Source organism: Drosophila nasuta, chromosome X (genome assembly GCF_023558535.2).
Source record: "Drosophila nasuta strain 15112-1781.00 chromosome X, ASM2355853v1, whole genome shotgun sequence".
In the NCBI taxonomy this organism is placed as follows: domain Eukaryota; kingdom Metazoa; phylum Arthropoda; class Insecta; order Diptera; family Drosophilidae; genus Drosophila; species Drosophila nasuta.
Genome location: NC_083459.1, coordinates 16578950 through 16595457, shown reverse-complemented (window position 1 = coordinate 16595457; position 16508 = coordinate 16578950). Strand labels below are relative to the sequence as shown.

Genomic DNA, 16508 nt, shown 5'->3' with positions numbered 1-16508 from the left:
CTAAAAAAGAGCTTTCACTAAAGCTGTTTTTCGAACATCTGTGTTGGAGTGTGACCACAAAAAACATTTGAAAAATATGCGTTTTAACGCAAGGATGATATATACCAAATGATATATAATTTCCGTGTTCTTTAAAGATTATGGATGCCATTGCCGTTTTAAGAAAAATGTGAAGATTAATTTACGTCAAACTTTTGCAGCAATTCCCACATATGTATGTAAGAATATAGCAAATGACTTCTCCAGCAGAACTATTAAGTGGTTTTGTAATTAAACTCTACAATCTTTTTTATATTTATAATGAATTTGCATATCGTATGAGCAATGCAGAAATCAGAAGAACATTTATTGATTGTGGTTGGCAACTAGCAAGTTCGTTACCACAATATATACCCAAAACTATAAATTTCAGTATTTTAAAACTTAAAATGTATATACCATTAGCAATCAAACTGATTGCATCTTTGCAAATGTATCGATAAATAAAAATGTATGCGTGAGTTTGCATCGCGTCCCGCACACCAGATGGTTATAAAATCATAAATTATCGACTTTAGTCGACATCGCCATCATCAGATAAAGTGGCAACACCGCCGTGTATATACATTTTGAGAGAAAATTCTGTTCAGGTGTGAAAATTTTTGTACCTTTGAAACCCGTTTACAAATCAAATATATTTAATTATAAAAGGCAATTTAATAAAATAAGCGTGTGTTGCAACTATGAATGTAGTGCGTTGCGAGCGTTAAGTCGTATTTACATTTTTTATAAACAAACAAAAACCTAGGCAGCCGCAAATTGTCGCGTCGCATTACCATCAGTGTTGCCAACTTTTGCAAATTGCAAAAAGAAAAAAAAACGAAAAAAAATCACAACTCGGCTGAATTCGCTTAAAAGTCAGTTTTTTTTTTTTTGTTATTTTTGTGGTCTGTTTTGCTGGGTATCCTGGTGTGTCAATATGACAAAAACGTTAATTATACAAAAATATCGTTATTGAACTATTATTTTAGGACAGCAACGCAATAAACGCTGTGCTCGGACGACCTCTGATAAACAACAACAGCAAAAACCATTGAAAAGGACTCTGGACAAGCAGCTCGAAAAAAGGCTGAGTAGGCAACACTGTAGCCTGCGTTGCCGTCGCCGCCGCCGCCAAACACGTCGTCATACAAAATGAAGTGAGTCGATAAAGTTGCCATCAGAGAAATTAAATATTTTAACTCTATATTATATATTTCTAGTAAACCAAAGAGTACAGCGCTTTTTTGTTAATTTTCGGATTTTAATTCGACTTCGTCGTCGCCGTTGTCGTCATTATCATCATCCGCATCCGCATTGTCATCGCCACTTTTTGTAGCAGCTGTCTGTCGCTCCAAACCTCCCAACTCCCCCTGTCGCCTTGCTAGCCCTATTTGGGGCCAAAAACATCATCAACACAACAAGCATCTTGTGTAGAAATTCGGTTTCTTCTTGTTCTACAGCATTTCCCTTCACAACTTAGGTGAGCACAATAACGAAACTAAATATTTGCATATGTGGTAAACATTTCTTCAACTCTCCCACTTTGATCTTACAGTTATGTCATCGACCGCCGGCAAACGCAAGGAGATCTACAAATATCTGGCGCCATGGCCATTGTACTCCATGAACTGGAGCGTGAGGCCGGACAAACGTTTTCGCCTTGCGCTCGGCAGCTTTATCGAGGAGTACAACAACAAAGTGCAAATCATCAGCTTGGACGAGGATACCAGCGAATTTAGTGCTAAAAGGTATTTAAATCTCATTTTGAATATTCAATTAGTCACTCTACATATTTGATATATGTACTTCTTTTATAGCACCTTTGACCATCCATATCCAACAACGAAAATCATGTGGATACCCGACTCCAAGGGCATCTATCCAGATTTATTGGCCACCAGCGGTGATTATTTGCGTGTTTGGCGCGCCGGCGAGCCGGACACGCGTCTCGAGTGCGTCCTCAACAATAACAAGAACAGTGACTTTTGTGCCCCACTCACGTCGTTTGATTGGAACGAGGTCGATCCCAATTTGGTTGGCACCTCCTCCATAGACACCACATGCACAATATGGGGCCTCGAGACGGGGCAGCCGCATGCCCGTGTCTATGTTGCCGGCCATGTGAAGACACAGCTGATTGCCCACGACAAAGAGGTCTATGACATTGCATTCTCACGAGCCGGCGGCGGCCGGGATATGTTTGCCTCTGTGGGCGCCGATGGATCTGTGCGCATGTTCGATTTGCGTCATCTCGAGCACTCAACCATTATCTATGAGGTAATTGCCTTGCATGGAATATAGCAGCAAATTGTTTACATCATGGCGAAAGCGGCAACCGTTAACAGCCAACAAAATTTGCTAAGAATACTACTTTAGATTCTACGCAGATGTCATTTGATGTAGAAATTAGATATCTTAAAAAATTAATATGCCAAACAATTAGTAATGAAAGCACATACAAAAGTGTGACTTCCGACAACTAATTGTCTTTTTGAAATTATTAAATTTAACAAATTTGTTTTTTGTTTTTAGGATCCTGCACATACGGCGCTGTTGCGCTTGGCCTGGAATAAACAGGATCCGAATTACTTAGCCACAGTTGCCATGGATTCATGCGAAGTTATTATTTTAGATGTTCGTGTTCCTTGTACACCTGTTGCAAGACTGAGCAATCACAGAGCGTGCGTCAACGGTATTGCGTGGGCGCCGCATAGGTAAAAAACAACTTTGCTCTTTAAATGATTTTTGACGACGTAATCTAATATTGTATTGTATTGTGGTTGGTTTCAGTTCCTGTCACATTTGCACTGCCGGTGATGATCACCAAGCACTGATCTGGGATATACAACAAATGCCACGCGCAATCGAGGATCCAATTTTAGCCTATACAGCTGCTGAAGGCGAAGTCAATCAAATACAATGGGGTGCCACGCAACCCGATTGGATAGCCATTTGCTATAACAAAGCGTGCGAGATCCTGCGGGTCTAAGAGTCAATTCTTTCTTGCCCCATACCACCCAACCATACACAACTCACCACAGACAGACACACACCAAACCACACCACACACAAAAACGCTCTCTCCCCCCGTTTAAACGGGCAACTGAAGTCGCCACTGCTCTGAACGGTGATTGTGATTTGTGATTATGCATGTAACTTTGGGCTTCATCTCTTGTTGCAGCTCAAGAACAACGCACTTTAATAACAACAGCAACAGCACCAGCAACAACAATTGCAGCAGGCAACATCACAGATACACCCACATAAACACACACACACACAAACATAATGTAGTTGTAGAAAGCGGAACGGTTTTTGTGTTTACGTCTGCAGTGGAGCAGCAAGTGGCAAGTGGGAAAAGGCAGATGGGAGGAGGCAGCAACAGCAACAGCAGCAGTTGCAATTGGATGCAATAATGTTTAGCGCTTTTAGTTTATACCGCATGCTCTTTCGAGGAGCATCTTAGATTAGTTAACACACACACATATATATATATATATATATATATATATATATATATATACATATATATATATATTAATTACGAAATGATAAACACACGATATTTAAGTCTCAAGGTATAACCAAAATATGTATTGCTATTTGTAATTTATTTGACAATTTATGACGTTTGACTTTTTGCACATTATGTATTTTCATGCTGAAAGTTAAGAAAACACCAAAAGCCGCTTGATCCGGGCGCTGTTTTTATTTATAATTTATTATCGTTTTATTTCAATGACAAAACAAGTAACATCAACAACAACAAGAACAACAACAATGTCCTACCTCGTTTTCCAACATGTCAAAAATGTTGTTAACAATTTGTGTCTAGCCGCAGCAACCACAGCAACAACAGAAACAACAACAAACACAATAGAAGAGAGAAACCAAGAACAAAAAAAATACTAAAAAAAAAAAACAACAAACAAACAAAACGCTTTTTTCGAAATGTTTTTTAATTCTTTGCTCCAAAAAAAAAACTTTTATTGTACGTTTTCTATGAGAACCAACAAAAAACAAAAAAAAAACACAAAAACAAAGGACTTAAGCAAAATGATAAATGCAAAAAGCAAACATAAATACTTGTGTTAAGCATAAAACAAAAACAAACAAAAAATACAACTGCACAACCACAACAGCTAACAAACAAAAGCAAAAACAAAACAAAAAAAACAATACAATACTATTTAAAATACAACTAAAAACGAAACAAAACAACCGAAATATTATATGAGCGAGAGAGAATACAAGATTGTTGCTATCCATTTAAAACAAAAAACAAAAGAAAGAAAAACAAAATAATGACTGCATACGATTACCATTATAAATATAATAATAATAATAATAACAATTAATTTCATGTAACGATCCTCACTCGTAAGCACTGAGAACAAAAATAATAGTACTACTAACCAAACCAGAAAACCATTTTTTACGCTGCGCTCTGAGACTGAGACGATTTAAGAGACAGAGACAGATAGAGATAGTGACAGACATGGAGATAGAGACAGAGAGATACGAGATATAAAGAAAGAGAAGGAAAATAAATCATACACAAGTCTCATCGAATATATTCAAATATATATTGTATGTACAACTCTACTCCCCATGATAAGTGCAATTTGTTTCAATGTTTTTTGCTTTTGTTTTGTGTCCCAAAAAACCATACAAAAAAAAAAAAAAAGAAAGAAAGAAAAACCAACAAACAAACAACAAATCTCCAAGAAAAAACTCTGTAAACTGTGTAAACTCGACAAGACTTAGCCGCATTGTAAAGCGAAAAAAATACAAAACAAATACGAATCCCCCGTAATATCTGAAAATCTGGAAATTCGAAGCAGCTGCAAATGATTTGGCAAAAACGGTTTCTGTGTAACTCTGAGCATTCAAAACAGCAACATTAATTAGCCAAAAGACAAACAAAAAACAAAGTAAAACCACAACAACCTTATGTATATGGGTAATTCTCTAACCTGAGACAATTTTAAAAATAAGAAAAAGTGATTTTAATAGCTCTAGTTGAGTACTTTAATTAGAGCTAAGAATGGTTTTGGAATCTTCTTTCTGTTTTGTTTTATGTTCTGATAATTCCAAAAATTAACAAATTCGTACGCAAAACCAAAAAATTAACGAATTTATATATTTTATCATAAAACAGAGCAAGTTTCTAAAATCAATCTTAGCTCTAAAAATAGTGCTAATCCTAAGCTTTAAGAATAACCTTCACTTATTTTTAAAATTGTTTATGTTTATGTTACCCATATGTAGCTATACGCCATCATTAAGTAAATCGAAAATCGATTTTGATTTTGATTTCCCACACTCGTGTTTTGCCCAATTGTTTTGCATCGTTTTTATTCTCGATTACAATCATAAGTTAATAATACTTAACACCACAAATACACACACAGACATAGACCCACACACAAACACACACCCACACGGATGTAACTACATATATAAGAAAATATCACTATATATAAATGTGTATATAGGCATCTGGGTCAGCGCAGAGTGATTGACTAGGAGCAGCAGCAGAAAGAGAACAAAAAAGCAAAAAACCAAAAACAAACCCCGAAAAAAAAAACCAAAACAGAAAATTATTTAAATAAACCATTTTTAAATAAACATCATATGAAGACTCTTCTTGGAGTGGGACTCTCTTCCATTCCATTCCATTAGATCAAATCGGGCAGATCGGGCGGCGCACAGATGTTGCTGATGTCCACCACGTCGCTGTTGCGTTCCTTGCCAGCCGAAGCCGAAGAAGCTCTGCAAGAATTTGTAGGATTATTAACAAAACTGGAAACGGTAAAAAATTGTTCATTGCATTCTGCTTAACTTAATTATCCACTTATAATAAAATTCATCGAAATCATTAACGTTATACAAAAATACAAATTTTCGACGCCTGGGTAATTTATATTATAATACAATATTGAATTATACAGTTCTTTTTGGCTGATGGAACCTTCGACTCGAAAATGTTGTCTATGCTTATCATATATTCAGATCAGTTTTAATTATGAAACTGTACATTTTCATTAGGTTTTCTTATGAAACCCTAACTTAGGACATTCCCGTCAAGCTTGAAATGTAAAAAATGCAATTACTAAACATAAAGCAATAGATCAATAAAGAACAGTTATCATCCGAGGAAACTAACCAACGCACAGTGGCAAAATTGGTTAAAATAAGCTGTGGTATTTTTTTTTCGTTATTTTATAGAGTAAAGAAAAAGTTTGAAAAGATTAAACAAAAATCCTTCATTTAAATAAATTCAGTATCTCTGTTAGTTTGGCTAAACATTTAAAGATAAAGAAGCTGTGATCCACTGTATTAAAAAAATTCCAAACAACTATAAAATTGGAAAATCCTCAAGTTATTTATCCCGATTTATTCACAGTACTCTGTTAAATGGTAAGAGCTAGAAGGCTGCAATTTTTACACTATGTTGTTCACGATATTTAATCGTGCAATAATGCGAATTTGCTGGAACCAAATTCGAAAACCCTAATATAGGATACTTCTTTCAAATATCAAATAAATTGAACCATTGTAAACGGCATTGTATCGTGCAATAAGGCTGCCTTTCTTTTAACAAAATGAGAAGTTGCTGGGCAAGCTAGCAAATACTTGACCAAATGAGAAAGATATCAGATATCAGCCTACAGGTGAAAGCTTAATTTGGAAAAGTTGAAGTTATTTATCACGACTTATTCACTGACTAAATTTACAGCTCTCATCTCAATTGGTAAGAGCTAGGAGGCTGCACAGTTCACGATATTTAATTGTGCAATAAGGCACGATGACAGAATGCGAATTGGCTGTAACCGAAGTCGAAAACACATACGGATGCATCAGGATATTTGCTCACCTCTTGGCACCAGCTGAAGACTGCTTAGGCTGTTTGAAACTGAGCAACTCGTTGGCCTTGAGCTTTGGCAGCATCAGCTGCAGATGCCCTGTGATCTGGGAGCGTTGCACTTGCGACTCCAACGGCTTCACCTCATCGTGGTAGGCAATTTGAAAGATTTTGCCCTTGACCGTGACACGCACATAATTTGGCTGGACATCCACATCGATCAACGAGGTGTCCAAGTGCCTACAAAGTGAACGTCGGTGAATGGATGCCGATAGTTGATGAATGCTGTGGAGGACAACAACACTTACTTGTAGACCTCAAGCAGCAGACTGTAATGGGACGGTTCGTCCTGGAAATTGAATGGCAACTTGGCCTGATTGATATTATAGGGTCGTCCACATGGGGCAAACAGATGCGGTGTTCGCTTGGGCTTCTCCGTCAACGGATTCGGCTTTGAGACGCTCTTCTCTCGTCCCAGCCTGTGCTGTCGCGCAATCTGTGTGCGTATCTCGGGACAATGCTCGCTCTTGGAATTCCAGAAGGCGCGTATGCGCTCCTCCTCATCCTCGAGGTTGGCACACTGGGCCGCCAGCTGCGATTGCTGCTCGGCAACACGTATGCGCTGCTCATCGCGAGCCATTGCCTGATCCGCTTGACACTGCACAATGATGATGCGATGCTGCTGGCGCAGACGTTGCGCCTGCAAGCGTTCCGATGGCAAAATCTCCTGGCAGTCAAGGTTGTGCAATTGCGGCAAAGTGCCCACGACAAAATCGCGATAATGCGGATAATCGACGCACGGATTGCCAATGAGAAGCAGTTCGCGTAGATTGTAATTGCCACGCAACGATTCGATGCTGGTCAATTCGCCTATAAAGTTGAGCGTGAGATCGAGTTTGTTGAGCGATTCGAGAGCCTCGAGATTCTCGATGCGTTCAATGTTGTTCACGGCCACATTGAGATATTCGAGACGCTTCAGCTTGTGTAGATTTTCTAAGCGTGCAATCAAATTGGACTGCAGCAAAAGGATTTTGAGATCACGACACCAATTCTGCAGATGCTCAATGCTTTCAATGTCCTCTTGGTGCAGTGACAACTCCTCGAGTGTGCTAATTAAACGCTCATTATGCTCCGATTTCTTGCGCACCAAAGCTTCAGTGACTAGATAGACAAAATATTTCAATTTTACATATGTATTTGAATGGGGTGAAAAGTTTATTGCACTTACTGCGCACCATGGCCGTGTTTTCCTTTTTCTGTTTTGCAACAATTTGTATAAATATGTATTTGGATTTGTCTAGCCAGGCTGACGACATAAACAAATCAACAAAGTTCAGGTGACTACGTTGCCTAGGAAAACACTCGATTTGTTGTTGTTTTGAAATTTACATGAGCGGGCCGTTTGAATTGAAAACATATCGGTAATTAACATATCGGTTTTGCATGCACGCGACAACGTCATCGACACCGAGCGACACGGTCACCCTGTTTCTTATTGGGCAGCGCGGCAAACAAACGACTGGAAATCTAATCGGACAGAATTAGTTAAGTGGTCAAAGCACAGGGGCGAATTCAAATGAATTTACACTTGTTGCATTAGATTACATACTACTAATAGCAATCGCACAAACTACTGATTATGCGTGTTGTTTTAATTAATGATCAACTTGTATATGATATATTGTTATTTATGCTTATCAGCATTGAATCCGCACCTGTGCGCTGTGTCAACTGAACACACAAAACTAGAATTAGCTAAACCACAACACAAGCCAGACAGACAGCTACAGTCAGCAGAAGCGTTCGTTAATCGCAAGCGATGGCTAACGATAAGGATAAAGATATCGATAACGATATACTGCGGGCACTTAGCGATCACGAAGTCGATGAATTGCTGCAGCTGTATGGCAATAAGTTTGGTCCCCTCAACTTCCATTACCTGTTGCTTCACAATCAACGCAAATGGGATCGTCAATTAGATGCCGCTGGCATTGACCGTGCTGATGTTGCCTACAAATCGCTGCGCAAACGATTCTTTACACATCGTCAGAGTGATTTCCGTCGCTACGGGACCTATGTCAGTCTTCACGAGGACATTGTCCAGAGCGTCTCGTTCTACAGTTGGCAACCGACTGCGCCCACCGAACTCTTCGAGTGCTTGGAGCGCACACAACGCATTGCCTGGTCAGCGGGTGCTCTGTTGACCAACGTGGATCTGGACTACGCCCCGCGCATCAAGGAGTTGGCACTGTCCAAGGGCGCTGCCGGCTTGCAGCCGCGACAATGCTTTGGCATGGTTTTGCCCCATGCCGAGGCACGCGTATTAGAAGTACCCGAGTTGCTATCGGAGTTTGAGCTGCGTCCGTTGCGCGACGAGGATGCGATCGCTGTGCATACCATTTGGCCAAATAAGGGCGAAGGATCACTGGCATATTTACGTGCGCTCATTCGCTTCAATCGTACATTGGGCGCCTGTCGAAGCGACACCGGCGAACTGATTGCCTGGATATTTCAAAACGATTTCGCTGGCTTGGGGCAAGTTGCAGTATCTTTGGATGCAGACAGCAGTGGTACTTACTCATATCTCTTTTCTTTCTTTCTGCTCTTACAGCATGCTGCAGGTGCTGCCCAAAGCGGAGCGTCGCGGCCTGGGTGGTTTGCTAGCCTCCGCCATGAGCAAGCTGATAGCCAAGGGAGAGACGACGACGCTTACCGCCTGGATTGTATCCACCAATTGGCGGTCGGAGCAGCTGCTGGGACGCATTGGATATCGGAAACACATTGTCAACGAGTGGATCAAACTGTTGCCCGCCTCGGAGTCAATCAATTAAACGAAAATAGTCAAGAGTTTCGTTTTTTGCCTATACATAATATGCCTATGTACACACGGTCAACAATTTGTTTTTTATTACGCTGCGGTTGTTTTGTTTTTTTTTTTCTTTACACTTTCTATGCTTAATCAAAAATTTGCCAATTATACAAACAAAAATCTAGCGGCAATTGAGGCTAATTTTGTGGGGGGTTTCGATCTTAGAAATATTTACAAACCGCTTCGCAGAGCTACTCAAATATCATACAATAATTTACATTATAATTTAGTGGCGAAATTGCAATTGCAAAAGGTACAGACAAGCAATCAATTAATACAGAGAGCAGGGACAGAGGGGTGAAGAGGGTGGGACAAATACAATATAGTATAGTAGCATTATGTTTCGTTTCATTTGTTGTTTTTGCTGAGTGATGATTGCTGCTGCGATAACGGAGAACAGCGAACGCTGCTGCTGCTGTCGTTCTGCGTTATCTTTTGGTCATACATTGCGTATACGCAACGTAAGCAGACGGAAGCGAGTAAAGGAGTTGGGTGAAGGGTAACGGGTGACGGAGGTGTAATACAATTCACTAAATACAAAAAAAAAGAAAAGCAATTGATAGAGAACCTAAACAAAAAGCAAACGCGTGGCACTCCCGTTTGGCATGCCGCTGCCATTTGCCAGTAAACTATTTGTGGTCATTGGCGGCATGGACAGCGTTGTTGTCCCTGCACCTTTGTGGCCACCATTCATGGTGCTTGTGCGATAATATGAATCGTTGTTGTGCTGCAACGGCGTGTACTTCACATGATTGCTTGGCAATGATGACGACGATGTCGTTACTGTGGTGGGCAGCTCTCGTCCCTTTGTGATTTGCTTGGCACGATTGTAGCAGAGCACACCAATGATGGCCAGCGTCATGCCCAGGCAATTGACCCAGGTCACCGGATTGCCCAATATGAGCAGCGATACGGCGATGACAAAGATCCGTTTTGATGCGCTGGCCACGGCATAAGTGAGCGGTGTCACCAGGGACAGCACACTGAACGCTATGATGTTCTGCATCCAGTTGAGCACGCCGTCCGTGAAGAGCAGCGCAATTACACGATAGTCAAGATTTTTCTGCAAAAAGGAAAATTGCTAGTTAATAAATGTTACAGAGAATTAAAAGAGATCTACTCACAATGGCTGTGTGCCGGAAGACAGCTACGCTGTCCATGTACAGCCAGAGAGGCAGGAAAATGAATAGCGACAGCTTGCCCAGCAGATGCAGCAATCGCAAATGATGAATGCCCGTATCCTTGAGCACCTAGAAAAGCGAAAAACAGTTTAGTAAATAAGATTATAATAGAGAGAGAGAGAGGCTTTAGCTACCTTCTTGGAGAAGATGTTCTGCATGGAAAAGCCCATGGTGGAGATGAGCGCACTGATCAGTCCCAGCATATCGAATGAGATTTCCGTCACAGTGGCAATTGCCACGCCAGTGATGATGGGCAGGAGACTGAGATAGACCAGTGTCGGTTGTTTCTCGCCAAAGAATAGGCGCGTCAGTATCACGGTAAAAAGCGGCATTGTTGCCTTCACTGCAACAACAAAATATTAACAAATTGCTGACGTGACGGTATCGATGATGATGATCTAGATGCTGACTTACCTGTGTGCGCATAGGAAACGGGCACTTTCCACAGTGATATATGCGATGTCACCGAGGCGAGCAGTTTGCCAATGGCCAGCGGCACTATTAAACGCATATAGTAGGCTCTGGGTATTTCCTGATATTTGCGTATGCGCCACAAATTAAAGAATGGCCCACTGTACAACGTGATGCTGCACAACTGAACGAGGGTGACGGTCATGGGAAAGGGGAACTCATTGAGCACCATTTTGCCAATCACATTGTTGCTCGACGAGATGATGTACCAGAAGAGACACATCAATATGACGACCACAACATGTCGCGATCCTGTGCGTTTTCCACCCAACATTTTGAGTGACGTTGTTGTTGTTGTCGGTATTGAATTAAAAGTTGCTGTTTGTGTCCGTGTTGTTGCCTGTCCCTGTGCGACTGTTGCCAGTCAGCTGATCGTTTGCTTGGCACTTTCCTTTATTGCATCTTGTCGTCGTTTTAAATATTTCAACTGAGCGCTCTCTCTCTAAGCTGCACGTCGACAATTGGTCGCCCGCTTGTTTGTTTTTTGTTTTTTTTTTTTTGTTTCTACGTGGACGCGACAATGTGGCCAGAAGTGGGACCGTTGTTTCCATTTGAATATGTACCGAAAAAATACCAACTTTTGAGAATAACAGCTGCGTGCGCGCGAAACAATTTCAAAATATACATTTTCATTTGAAAGTAAAAACAAAAGCATAGATATTTCTAAAAAAAATTGAAATCTAATAATTAATTAATTGTTTTTAGGAGTGTGAGTAGTCAATTTGAACAAAACAAATATCCATGAATTTTTTATCGAAAAATTCAGTGAATTTACGATCTTATCGATAACTGTCACCTGTTGCCAACTCTTGTTACATTTCGATTTCAAATTTTGACCTCTACATTTAAATTAAAAAAATTTGCAGCATTCAAATATATTTTGTATTTGCAAAACTTCATTATAATTATTTTGTTGTATAAATAATGATGAAATGAAAGCTACTCCTTGAGCTGCTCTTCCAATTCAAAGTTTGTGATAATCCAATATTTGTTAATACTACTAAACACGGTAATATAATTGGCGACTGTGTGGCTTATCTTCTACACGCTTAGCTTTTAAAGCATTTTGCAGCCTTTATATGTACGTAATAGAATCAACGTAGTATGTGGAGCTGGTATTGTGGCACACAGCTCCTTTAATGCAAACACAGTATTGCTGCGACAAGTTTGTCTCACAGAAATCCGACTCCAGCCAAAAGATACGCTCACTTGGATGGCTACATTTTGCGTCCGATTGCCAATAATTGGATTCGTTTGGGTTGCCAGGCTGCGAAAGATGCCGGTGCACATATATTCGTCATCTTCATCGCCCTTGGTTGCCTTCATGGCATTCTTCTGATAGCGCAGCTCTTGTAATCATCATCGAATGCTCCAGTATTAAGCGGTTCGCGCTCGTTGGGTTGTGGTACTTCTCAGCCTTTCTACGCCGCAATACTTTACTTTAAGTATCTTATCATGCTCTTCCGTTCCTCATCATCAGCAGCATCACCTACATTTCCTACGAACAATCTGTTTAAACTAGCGCCAGGTAGGGAATCTGTATTGTTTTTGGTACACCCCATCGATTTTAAAACGTTAATTTTCGAATTATTGTTTATGGTCACACCCCGACGAATAATGCTGTTTCCACAGCCACTCATTTTTCTACATTTAATCGATGACCGTTTTGCTGGTTCCACAGTGTGAAATCCACAGCGAAAAATGGGCGATGAAAATCACCGAAAAATTTAAGCATATTTGTAGCTTCGGATCTCTATAAAATATCACATGACTGATAAAATATACCGGAAAATGGTGCCCGATATTTTCACATTTCTTACGCATGTCTTTTGGTATTTTTTTGGAATTGAAATCCAATATATCGAAAAAAAAACGCCGAAAAGACCCGAGAAGTTTTTTGTGCTGTGAAAACAACGCATTAAGAATAAGAGCCCCAACAGATTGTGAGATAGTCTAGTTTTTAAACAAAAAATAAGAATCAAATATGAACCGCACACGCCGCAACGTTGTAAATAAACCATTTGTTTCTGGTGGTGTCTACGTAAGTAGTTTTGTTTAAGTTGCTGTTCAAAAGTATTATTGCATTACCCATTGAAAATGTTCATTCATTTTAATTTCACTATGATGTACCATTTATTCATTAATATAATCTTTGCGCAAAACATATTCCAATGTATGTATGTACATATATGTTTGTATGAATGTATACATAGGAATGAGTAATGCGTAGCTACATAGTACGATTATTAAGAATACCAATAGCGCGGCTATGAATATATTGTGTGTGCATACGTTTGTATGTTTGTGTGCATACGAATTGTTTACACAAAGTATGGGTTTAAGCCTCTGTTCTTGCATAATATGTACATACATATACATACTTACATACAGTGTGTATGCAATGCGTAGTTTGAATCGATACGGGTATACACACAAACACACATACATGTGTATAAACTATAAATTTCGTATTGTATACGTACATACATACATAAATACATACAAGCAATCATACATATTAACATACAGACACGATTATTCATTTATGTATATTCACAATTTCGCAATAACAGTAATTCTATTTTTATTTATATAATTTGCAGAGCACAAATTGAAAGTGTGTCTCGAAACCAATTGTGAATTTATTTGCAATAGCCACTAAACGTGCCTTAATCGCAAGTTCTTAGCATTGTTAGTGTTATCCCCCCCACCACTCTCTTCATTTTTATTCGCCGGCTGCTACACTAATACACACTACACACACCCACACATACATATATAAGTGTAAAAATGGATGGTTTGTGTGGAGAGGAATTTATCGATAAACAGCTGCGGCTTGCGATTGGGGTTACTTTTTTGGGGCTACTGGAAATCGATTCATTCAAAATTGTAACTAAAATTATTAGTTTTGCGTTAGATAGCAATGCTCATTTTCTTCACTTCAAGTACCCAAACGAGTAGGCTTCCAAAATGATTCGTTTGGGCACTTTGGGTAGTAGGAGTGGTCATGGCTATTCCTGAACTATAGTTTTTAGTAAAATCGCCCGGCACAGCAGGCAGGTGCTGCGATAATACGCCCACGCCGGCAGTAGATCTCCCCTTGAATGGCGCGTTTGGCATTCCGAGATTGGTAATGGGGATTGTTGTTGTATTGCAAATGGGCAGCGTAAATGACATTGTAAAAGTGATTCTGTATTTACAGAGGAGGACCTGTAAATGTGCCTACTATAGCTTAAGTCTAGGGAAGCGTTAGAAAACGATTCGAATATTATTTCATATATTAGTATATTATTTTTGCATATTTTGTTTTCTATTATGATGAAATTTTGAACTTATTAAAATATTATATCTATATAATTTCTGTTTAAAATTTATTTAATATAATCGCATACTTTTTTTTTTAATTTTTGGAAAAACAAAAAGACATCTATAAAATACAGTCATTACAAAAAATAAATATAAATTATAAAACAAATTGCGTTAGGATACAGCGTAATGGTTCTAGTAATATGGCATAATTCTAGTTTGGAGTAAAGGAATAGTGAAAAGCTATGGCAAACGTTGGGTGGACCTTTAATAATATTTCATTTTCCTATTTAGAATCCCAATGCAGCTGCCGCTGCAGCAGCGGCTGCGACGCCGGCTCCGCAGCCATTGGAAAATGTGGAGACAACGCCGATAACCGTCAAGGCAGAATTGACTACTCCAGCAAAAAGCAACAATTCCCGCGAAGCGGATGCCGCGGATCAAAATGTTGAGATGGAGTCCAACAACGGCGAGGACTTTGAAGATGATAGAATACCATTTAAGAAAATATTCCAAAAACGCAAGAAGTCTTCGGGTACGTCGACAACATAGTAATGATCACCTATAGTTTTTTAATTCTTTCTCTCTTCTTTTTTTGTAGAGAGAACACGCGACAAGAAACTGCGTCAGAATCGTCAATTGCGCAAGTCCATGGTGCCCAAGAATGCGTTGATGGCATTGAACGAGGTCAAGGGCATAAACATCAGTGACTTTACGATCAACAGTAACCCGGATGGCGGCTTTACCGCTATTGTCACTGTTAATTCGGTGCAGTACGAGGGCAAGGGTCACTCGAAGATGGCATCAAAAAATTTGGCTTGCGAAAAGGCTTTGCGTGATTACATTATTGCCAGAATGACACCAAGGCCGCGTTCAACACCAAAGACAGCAACTACAGGTGGCGATGGAGCAGTAGAGCCGATGGTTACAAACGATGGCGAGCCATCTGATACACCAGAAGATGATGTACCCATGTTGAATTTGGCTTCATTTGCCATTTACAAGCTGTTTGCCGAATGGGAACGCGAAGGTTTCGTTGTACCCGAAATGCATCCTTCATCCGGTGGTAATTCCAACGCTCAATCAGGTGCCCAAGATGCGCCAGCGGCCGCTGCTGCAGTTGTGCCCAAGGAGCCAAAGAAGCCGCCTGTGCGGACTGAGCTGCCAGCCAGCTGGGAGACGATGCATCCAGCTACATTATTATGCGTTGTAAGTAAAACAAATTTATAAACTTTTAATTCTTTGGATGAAACTAAAATTTAAATACCTTACTTATAGATGCGCCCAGGACTTTCTTATGTTGATCACGGTTGCATTGGCGACAAACCAAATATTATGCAGTGTCTGGGAGTTATTGTGGACAATCAGGAGTTTACCGCCAATGGGCGTTCGAAGAAGATTGCACGTCGCAATGTCGCCGTTAATGTCTGTAACAGTCTGTTCAATACGAACTTCACATACGAAGAGTATTAAAATGCATGCGGACTGCAGAATCCTAAATCCCAGAATCTATTATGTCAACGTATATAATGTTGCAATTTCCTTAGCTTAAAACACATGCATGTATATGTTGTTCCATTATAATCACTTATTCTTTAACTAAATAAATATGAATTTTATAGTAGTGTACGTATATATATTTATTTTCTTTTTGTATATACAAAAATCGTGGGAAATAAAATTCACTATCAATGAGTGGAACTATTTTCAGAGTTTTTAATCGGGCTTGGATGTTTCTTTATTTTTATGAGATACACTATATCTTACCCTCGGTAAGCTATCGTATTTTAAT

The 16508-nt window shown here is 39.6% G+C and overlaps 5 protein-coding genes across 7 annotated transcripts; 3 read left to right on the top strand and 2 right to left on the bottom strand.

Annotated features, from left to right (window-relative positions):
- The first annotated feature begins 536 nt into the window (after nucleotides 1–536).
- LOC132795101 (DDB1- and CUL4-associated factor 7) lies at nucleotides 537–5099 on the top strand. Of its 2 annotated transcripts, none has more exons than XM_060805554.1 (7): nucleotides 537–629; nucleotides 1011–1178; nucleotides 1242–1501; nucleotides 1577–1769; nucleotides 1839–2298; nucleotides 2554–2735; nucleotides 2812–5099. In XM_060805554.1, exons 4-7 carry the CDS (start codon nucleotides 1579–1581, stop codon nucleotides 3008–3010), a joined length of 1032 nt encoding a protein of 343 aa, XP_060661537.1. In that variant the 5' UTR covers nucleotides 537–629; nucleotides 1011–1178; nucleotides 1242–1501; nucleotides 1577–1578; the 3' UTR covers nucleotides 3011–5099. The 2 variants fall into 2 exon arrangements, with proteins under 2 accessions (XP_060661537.1, XP_060661538.1); XM_060805555.1 differs by lacking the exon at nucleotides 537–629 and adding an exon at nucleotides 794–896.
- A 247-nt stretch (nucleotides 5100–5346) lies between these two features.
- On the bottom strand, nucleotides 5347–8236 carry LOC132795099 (protein tilB). The gene is made up of 4 exons (XM_060805552.1): nucleotides 8118–8236; nucleotides 7198–8050; nucleotides 6902–7129; nucleotides 5347–5796 (listed from the first exon to the last, which is right to left on the bottom strand). Exons 1-4 carry the CDS (start codon nucleotides 8203–8205, stop codon nucleotides 5703–5705), a joined length of 1263 nt encoding a protein of 420 aa, XP_060661535.1. The 5' UTR covers nucleotides 8206–8236; the 3' UTR covers nucleotides 5347–5702.
- A 399-nt stretch (nucleotides 8237–8635) lies between these two features.
- Nucleotides 8636–9996, top strand: LOC132795102 (uncharacterized). Its single transcript, XM_060805556.1, has 2 exons — nucleotides 8636–9424; nucleotides 9501–9996. Exons 1-2 carry the CDS (start codon nucleotides 8709–8711, stop codon nucleotides 9718–9720), a joined length of 936 nt encoding a protein of 311 aa, XP_060661539.1. The 5' UTR covers nucleotides 8636–8708; the 3' UTR covers nucleotides 9721–9996.
- LOC132795100 (solute carrier family 35 member E1 homolog) lies at nucleotides 9738–12002 on the bottom strand. The gene is made up of 4 exons (XM_060805553.1): nucleotides 11354–12002; nucleotides 11074–11282; nucleotides 10883–11008; nucleotides 9738–10821 (listed from the first exon to the last, which is right to left on the bottom strand). The coding sequence occupies exons 1-4, from the start codon at nucleotides 11682–11684 to the stop codon at nucleotides 10327–10329; spliced, it is 1161 nt and encodes a 386-aa protein (XP_060661536.1). The 5' UTR covers nucleotides 11685–12002; the 3' UTR covers nucleotides 9738–10326.
- A 1294-nt stretch (nucleotides 12003–13296) lies between these two features.
- Nucleotides 13297–16345, top strand: LOC132796348 (uncharacterized). Of its 2 annotated transcripts, XM_060807493.1 has the most exons (5): nucleotides 13311–13451; nucleotides 14014–14540; nucleotides 15011–15251; nucleotides 15318–15925; nucleotides 15995–16345. In XM_060807493.1, exons 3-5 carry the CDS (start codon nucleotides 15170–15172, stop codon nucleotides 16187–16189), a joined length of 885 nt encoding a protein of 294 aa, XP_060663476.1. In that variant the 5' UTR covers nucleotides 13311–13451; nucleotides 14014–14540; nucleotides 15011–15169; the 3' UTR covers nucleotides 16190–16345. The 2 variants fall into 2 exon arrangements, with proteins under 2 accessions (XP_060663475.1, XP_060663476.1); XM_060807492.1 differs by lacking the exon at nucleotides 14014–14540 and having other exon boundaries at nucleotides 13297–13451.
- Nucleotides 16346–16508: the final 163 nt, after the last annotated feature.